General features: G+C 43.0%; 1 protein-coding gene across 1 annotated transcript in view; it reads left to right on the top strand.

The window, feature by feature from the left end:
• Positions 1-7492, top strand: part of DOK5 (docking protein 5) — a 95210-nt gene extending 87718 nt beyond the window's left edge. The window contains exon 7 of the mRNA XM_004370223.1: positions 6978-7492. Within this exon, the coding sequence (XP_004370280.1) occupies positions 6978-7042 (65 nt within the window). The 3' untranslated portion in view covers positions 7043-7492. The remainder of the gene's footprint in view (positions 1-6977) is intronic.
• The last annotated feature ends 1159 nt before the right edge of the window (positions 7493-8651 follow it).

The raw sequence follows: 8651 nt of genomic DNA, 5'->3' as shown, positions 1-8651 counted from the left end.
GAGGGTCAGCAAAAAAGAGGAAGACCTTCAACGAGATGCATTGACATGGTGGGTGCAACAGTGGGCTGAAACATAACAACGATTGTGAGGATGGCGCAGGACTGGGCAGTGTTCCGTTCTGTTGTACATGGGGTCACTATGGGTTGGAACCGACTCGATGACACCTAACAACAGCAACAGTATGAGTCGGAATTGACTCAGTGGCAATAGGTATGGGTTTAATCTCGTGTAAACCAAAGCTCTGCAAATTTATTTGAACATGCAGCCAACTCTCTCTTTTTATATAAACATGCAGTAACATGAAGTCCTGCAATGCCAGATTTGTTTCTTACAAGGGGGACAACACATAGTCAGTAAGTAGCGTTTTAAAACCTATTCCTCTGGGGGCCTACTGTATATATGACTTTGCACTAAAAACTTACCACCATACATGATCTCATTTAGTCCTCTCAGCAGTCACTGAGATAGTATTTGGTGTCATTTTCAGTAAAGAAATGGAGAATTTGAAGACTGTTAACGAAAAGGTCAGCAGTTTGAATCCACTAGCCGCTCCTTGGAAACCCTATAGGGGCAGTTCTACTCTGTTTTATAAGGCCATTAGGAGCCAGAATCGACTCAACAGCAATGGGTTTGATTTCGGTAATGTGCCCAAGATACACATCTAGTAAATAGTCAAAGTTCCCATCTCTCTACCTGTTCATCCACTCACTCAGTGATTTACTCAGTGAATATTTTTTGAGCATCTATTTTATGGCAGAACTCACTGGGTGGCACAAACAATTAAGTGCTCGACTACCAGCCAAAAGGTTGATGGTTCGAATCCACCTAGAGGTGCTTCAGAAGACAGGCCTGGCCATCTGCTTCCAAAAGCTCACAGCCTTGAAAACACTAGGAGCATAGTTCTACTCTGACACACAAGAGGTCGCCATGAGTCAGATTTGACTTGACGGCAACTAACATCAACGATCGCCACTTTATGCCAAGCCCTGTGCTGGATGATGGAGATACAGTGGGCTGCTAGACAGTCACGCTCCTGCCCTCCTGGAGTTTATAGTCTAATGGAGAATGATGGTGAATAATGAAACAAACGTATTTAATGTCACGTTTGGCACATGCAACAGTTGAAAAGAAAGGGTTTGTAATAGAGAATCATAAGGCAGAGTCCTTGGGGGTAGGGAAGGATGATGCTGAAGGGACTTCTTTAGACGGGGTGGTCACAGGAGGCTGCTCTGAGGCTACGCCACTTACCCTGAGGTGGGGAAGAAGCAGCCATGCTGAGAGCCAGGGAGAAGCATTGTCCATCGAGAGATCAGCAAGTGCAAAGGGCCTGAGACAGAAGGGAGCTGGGGCATTCAAAGAGCAGAGACAAAGCAGTGTGGCTAGTGCTGAGGGGGCGTGAGGAGACAGGCAAGAGGGTGGTTCTAGGCAGTGAAGTCTAGCTTATTGGAAGCCTTAGAGGGCCCTAAGCACATTAGTGTCAGATTTAATCCATGCTTTGAACCTCTTTGACTGCCGTGTGGGCAAGAGATTGCAAAGGGACAAGAGAGGAAGCCAGGAGACCAGCATGGAGGCCATTGTGCATGAACACAGGCATGTTGCACCTCAGTGCTGTGTTTTTTCCACCTCCCTCTCCTCCTCCCCAAAGCTGTCCTCTTAGGACTCTCTACCCTTATTCCAAAGATGCATGGGTGCTCCAATCTTTTCATCAGGGAAGACAGCACTGCTTGTTTAAGAACAAAAACAAAAATAGGCATTTATGTCACTTATCAGCTTTGACTTTAGATAATTTTAAAAAATCAACAAGTGGCACCAGCCATTTGTGTAACACTCTACTGGGCATCATCCATGTTGCCTTCTTTGGTCCTCCTGGCAGTGGTTTGGATTGGCGAGAGCAGGATTCTCCTCTCCATTTCAGTGAATGAAGAAATGAAGACACATGGAGGTCAAGTACTTGCCTCAAGATCACATGGCTTAGTGGGTGGATGAACGGGCATTAGAACTCTGCTGTTCTAACTCCTGTTGTGTTGTTGTTGTTAGATGCCGTCGAGTCAATTCCAAGTCATAGCGACCCTATATGACGGAGTAGAACTGTCCCATAGGGTTTTCTAGGCTGTACTCTTTATGGGAGCAGATTGCCAGGTCTTTTCTTCTGCAGAGCAGCTGGTAGGTTCGAAGTGCCGACCTTTTGGTTAGCAGCCAAGTGTTTAAGCACTGGGCCACCAGGGTCCTGAGCTATTTCTTTTATCATATGGTTTTACCTGTGGGAGGAAATCCTGCCACCATGCGTGATTCAAGGGCATGGGCCACGAGATTGAAATAGCTCCTAAGGATTGGTTCCTGCCCATTCAATTTACATATTTGTTTTAAGGATGATAGCTGTTTACCTGTGTTTTATTGACTATGCAAAGGCATTCGACTGTGTAGATCATAATAAATTACAGACAATATCGTGAAGAATGGGGATTCCATAACACTTGATTGTGCTCATGAGGAGCTTGTACATAGACCAAGAAGCAATCATTTGAACAGAACAAGGTATGCATCAGGGTTGTATCTTTCCACTATACTTATTCAATCTGTATGCTGAGCAAATAATCCAAGAAGCTGGACTATATGAAGAATGGGCATCAGGATTGGAGGAAGACTCATTAACAACCTGCCATATGCAGATGACACAATCTTGCTTGGTAAAAGTGAAGAGGACTTGAAGCACTTACTAATGAAGATCAAAGACCACAGCCTTCGGTATGGATCACACCTCAAAATTAAGAAAACAAAAATCCTCACAACTGGACCAATAAGCAACATCATGATAAATGGAGACAATATTGAAGTTGTCAAGGATTTCATTTTACTTGGAACCACAATCAACACCGATGGAAGCAGCAGTCAGGAATCAAACGACATATTGCATTGGACAAATCTGCTGCAAAAGACCTCTTTAAAATCTTAAAAAACAAAAATGTCACTTTGATGACTAAGGTTCTCCTGACCGAAGCCATGGTATTTTCAGTCGCCTCATATGATACAAAAACTGGACAATGAAGAGGAAAGACCGAAAAAAGAATTGACACATTTGAATTGTGGTGTTGGTGAAGAATATTGACTATACCATGGACTGCCAGAAGAATGAACAAATCTGTCCTGGGAGAAGTACAACCAGAATGCTCCTTAGAAGCAAGGATAGAGAGACTATGTCTCACATACCTTGGACATGTTATCAGGAGGGATCAGTCCCTGGAGAGGGACATCATGCTTGGTAAAGTAGAGGGTCAGCAAAAAAGAGGAAGACCCTCAACAAGATGGATTGACACAGTGGCTGCAACAATGGGCTCAAGCATGGCAAGGATTGTGAGGATGGCGCAGGACCAGGCAGCGTTTCGTTCTGTTATACATAGGGTCGCCATGGGCTAGAACCGGCTCCACGACACCTAACAACAACAGATTCTTGGAGCACTTCACTGCTTGGGAAAACTTCACATTGTTCTTCAATATGGATTCTAATACCATCACATGTACTGCATGGATGGTAGATTAAGATAATGAATAAACCAGGTTCTCAAACAAACATGTCTACAGGGATCGGGCAAGGCAAGCAAATGAGGGAAAGAGGGCAGGTGTCCCTGGTGAATTGCAGGGAGAGCGCAGACATTATGTAAAGAGGACAGTCTGAAGCGTCTAGCCATCACGCGGTGGCAGAGCATAGGATCAGTGCTGTCTTCATGTTTCCAAGAAAACAGGAAACTCGGCACCTTTATGGGAAGTGTGCAGTTATGTAAATATTGACAAGCATTTAGAAATTTTGGGCGAGCCTGTACAGGCCAGAAAACAGGTCTGGGCCCAGATCTGGCCTACAGTGTGTGATTTTTGTATGAACTGCAAAACGTGGGAGGGGTAGAGAAGTCTTATAATGCCTTGAAGCTAAAAACAGCACTCAAGACAAGCCGGAAGCATTCCACTAGCCAGCACGGTAGAAGCTGCAAGTGTTTTCACTTGGACTTGACCCCAAGTGAATGCAACCAGTCCCTTTCCTTGCAAACTCAGAGTGTAAGGAGCTACCGCTGATGGTGCAGAGAAGGGCTTTGGATTTGACTGAATATTTGGATTTCACATAAATACTCTTGGCACAGTCTGCTCCCTAGGGGAAGTTTTATCAAACCGTAAGAAAGATATACCCGGATTTTTACTGGAGGTACTTACAATCCCTTTTCATTATAGTGTGTGTGTGTACACACGTGTGTGTGCACGAGCGTGTGTGTGTTGGATAAAGAATACATGTTCAAAATGGCTGGGAAGTCAAATAAATGATTTCTAGCCATTTGGGATATTTGAGTATCCAAGACTTCCCTAATAATAATTATTAGTATGTACCAGTGACTACAATATATGACTGGTATGTAATTTCCTTATGATGTGGATTTTAGGTATGCAGATGTCCGAATCCATGATTTCCTTTGCTGTTGTTTTGGTCTTGGCGTGACAAGTCACTCATGTGAGATGTTACAGTTAACGAAGCCCTTTGTTTCCGCTAGCCTTCAGCAGTACTCTGAGGAGGGCTTAAGCAAATGTTTTCTTCCCATTTTGCAGAAGTGGAAAGTGAGTCAGAAGTTCCGGTCTTCCTCTCACTTGTGGTAGGGGGATGAGATGAGAAACGGACTAAGGTCCAGCCATGGTAAGGGCTGTTTGTGACAATGTAATTGAGCACAAACGTAAGCCTTAAGGGCCCATACCACCAAAAACCTTTTTGCTTGGCTCAGTGTTATTAAAAAAAAAAAAAATTAAATGTGTTTAGATGGCACACATAATGTCCATTTAGCCTCAACCCTGTTGTTAGTTGCCACTGAGCCAAGCTCCGACCATGGCGACCCCACGTACAACAGAACAGAATGTTGTCCTGTCCTGTGCCATCCGCACAAATGCTGGCATGCTGGAATCCAGTGTTGTGGCCACCGCGTATTTTGAGTGCCTTCCCACCTAGGGGGCTCGTCTTCCAGCACAATATCAGATAATGTTCTGCTGTGATCCATAGGATTTTCATTCGCTAGTTTTCGGACGTAGATGGGCAGACCTTTCTTCCTAGTCTTGTCTTACTCTGGAAGCTCTGCTGAGACCTGTCCACCATGGTGACCTTGCTGATCCTTGAGATACTGGTGGCATAACTCCTGGCATTACAGCTACGTGTAGGCTACCATAGTATGACAAGCTGACAACCCTACCTCCCTGTGTTTTATGCCTGTTGATTCACACGCATGGTTTCCAGGGCTGCTGAACAGAGTTGTCCAGGTTCTCCTCTGCTCAGCCCTGAAAGCTAGTCACATAGCAGACGGACATTACTTCACTTATGGTAACCCTATCCAGCAGATGGCAGTAAAGCTTCATGTTTTGGTAAAATCCAGCTATTATGTCTACAAAGGTTGGCAAACAGCCTGTGGGCCATAGCCAACCCACTGTCTATTTTTGTAAATAAAGTTTTATTAGAACAGCCATGTCCATTCATTTATATTTTATTTATGGCTACTTTTGTATGACAACAGCAGCACAGTTGAATATTTACAACAGAAATTATATGGTCCACCCAAACAAAAAAACACTCATTGCCGTTGAGTCGATTCCGACTCATAGTGACCCTATAGGACAAAGTAGAATTGCCCTCCAGGGTTTCAAGGCTGTAATCTTTACGGCAGCAGACTGCCACATCTTTCTCCCGTGGAGAAGCCGGTGGGTTCAAACCGCTGACTTTTCTATTAGCAGCCCAGTGCCTTAACCACTGTTCCACCAGGGCTCCGCATGGTCCATAAAGCCTAAAATATTTAGTATGTGGCCTTTTATAGAAAGTTTGTCAACCCCAGGGTTGTGATAGCCTAACAACCAGACATCAAATGTCTTCCAAGGGCGACCTTTTACGATTTGCCCAGAGGGGACTGCCAATGGCCTTGTGTGCTGCCTTCACGAGTTCCCCAAACCTTTGACTTCGCTTAAACCTGAAATAGTAAAGGCTAGCGCTCGGCTGGAGCCCTGGTGGTGCAGTGGTTAAACGCTCGGCAATTTGAACCCACCAGTGGCTCTGTGGGAGAAAGATGTGGCAATCTGCTTCCTAAAGATTACAGCTTCAGAAACCCTATGGGGCAGTCCTACTCTGTCCTATAGGGTCACTATGAGTCAAAATCAACTCGACAGCACCCAACAACAGTGCTTGGCTGCTAACTGAAAGGTTGGCGGTTCGAACCCACCCAACTACTCACTGGGAGGAAGACTTGATGATCTGCTTTCGTAAAGATTACAGCCAAGAAAACCCTACAGAACATGTCTGCTTTGTTACATGGGGTCGCTATGAGTTGGCATGGACTTGATGGCTCCCAACAACAAATGGATTTTAAGAAGTCTTTCTTTACAGCAAGATTATCTAAGTATAAACAGATGCATTTGTACAAACAAATGTATATCTTATTTCTGTTTAGGTCACCAAAGAGTGTCCTAGCCAAAAGTTTCCAGAGTTCTGTATTTTTACCTCATCTCCCCTAATTACTGCAGTTATAGTGGTTGACACAGATTAAAAAATTGAGGAAAATGACTGCTAATGACCTAACTATAGCTCAATGCTAAGGCCACATACAAATGATGTTTTAACCCTGCAATCTCTCATATGACCCTTATTTGCGTATCACTGTGTTGGAAACCCTGGTGGTGTAGTGGGTAAGAGTTTGGCTGCTAACCAAAAGGTCAGCAGTTTGAATCCACCAGGTGCCACTTGGAAACCCTATGGAGCAGTTCTACTCTGTCCTATAGGGTCGCTATGAGTTGGAATCGAATCAGTGGCAATGGGTTTTTGTTTGGTGGGTGGCTGTTGGAAAAAAAAATATCCTATGTCATGATAAGTGTGCTATTTATTTCTGTTACATAGAAATTTGTTACCAACTAATTTCATGGTGGACTTTCTTGAAATATAACTGCCGTTTTACAATTCTTTTTTGGAAAAGATGTCACCAGCCCTTTGAAGCTTCATCGGACAGAGACTTTTCCTGCCTACCGATCTGAGCACTGACAGTAAATGCCAGGAGTTATTAACATGCTTGGGATGATTCAGCCACCAACCTACCCAGGAGGTCGCAGAATGACAGCGAGGGAAGAGATGGAGAAAAAAGCTTCAAGTCCTCAGTGGTTGTGTGGTTATTGGGAAACTCTGCAATACAATGTTTGTGGTTTTGTTTTTTTGGGTTTTTTTCTTTCTCTTTTTCTTCCCTTTTTTAAAGAAACCTTAGTGTAATTGAAACATGCTCTATAGATATTGATTTTTTTGTTGTTGTTATTGTTCCCTCTTTGACAGCTGGACAGAAAGGGGTCAATGCCACAAAATGATTTTCTATTGTATATACGGTGTCCCTTGTGCTTCTCTGAATCTGTCCTTTTGTGGGTTCTTGTGATTTTCCTTCTGAGTGTTTCAATTCTATGACATTAGTACTGACAGAAAACGGCTCTTAATTGTTTATTTGTTTATACCGTATTCCTCAGTTATTAATACTGTGGTTCTGGTTAACTGCTGGGAATCTTATTTTATTATATTACCAATTAGTTAAATCAATGCTTTGATTCACTCCAGCCTGTAATACATTATGTTCAAAAATGACTTTTCAAAGGCCCTGTTAGTATGGTTTGTAGGATTACAGTTACTCTCTCACATGTTCTTTTTTTTTTTTTTTTTTTAAGCCTTTATTTTGTTTGGAATACCTTCATAAAATATTTTAAAATAAAATACCATTCTTCACCCATATGGTTTTATATTCTGGTTACATGTTACATGGTGTTCTCTATTTCCTCAGTATTTCAGAAGAGTTTGTTAATATTTTCTTTGGGAGCCATGAGCTTGGTTCAGTGTTGTGTTTGACGTAAGTCTGATATAATTCCAACCATTTATACATTTGCTCAGTCGCTCATTAAGGTCTAAACGGAGCATCTGCTAGTGCCAGGCGCTGTGTGCAAGGCCAGGGGTGTAGAGCTAAAAAGATACAGGTCCTAAGTCCAGAGGAGTATGACAAGGAAATAACGTTGGAATTACAATAGAGAGTGACACCTCCTAAATGGGCCCCCAGAGGATATGTGTTATTAAAGAGTAGGTCACTATATCTCCCAGGCTTTCTCACTGGGGAAGTGCCATATGGGAATTCAGCCTTGTGAACGCTGAAATTAAAAAAAAAAAGTTGCCATGGGGTCAATTCCAACTCATGGCAACTCCATGTGCATCCCAGTAGAACTGTGCTCCATAGAGTTTTCAATAGCTGGTTTTTCAGAAGTAGATTGCCAGGACTTTCTTTCGAGGTGCCTCTGTGAACTCAAACCTCCAGCCTTTTGGTTAGCAGCTGAGTGTGTTGATCAGTTGCGGTAAAACTGCATGAGGTAGCAGAGAAGGTGTCTATCTTGTTCATGCCCCCATTTTCCTGTAGAGTTGCCAAACAAAATACAGGACACTAAGTTAATTTTATTCAGATGAACAATGAATAAGTCTGTAGTGTAAGTATGTCCCAAATATTGCATGGGGCATACTTATACTAAAAAATTACTTATTGTTTATCTGAAATTCAAATGTAGCTGGATGTTCTGTATTTCTTGTTGCTAAATCAGGCCCTAGAATTGTTCCTAGCACATAGCTGATCCTT

The sequence above is a fragment of the Trichechus manatus genome, unplaced genomic scaffold, assembly GCF_000243295.1.
Source record: "Trichechus manatus latirostris isolate Lorelei unplaced genomic scaffold, TriManLat1.0 scaffold00008, whole genome shotgun sequence".
In the NCBI taxonomy this organism is placed as follows: domain Eukaryota; kingdom Metazoa; phylum Chordata; class Mammalia; order Sirenia; family Trichechidae; genus Trichechus; species Trichechus manatus.
Note: the sequence above shows the minus strand (reverse complement) of the source record. Positions and strands in the feature narration are given on the sequence as shown.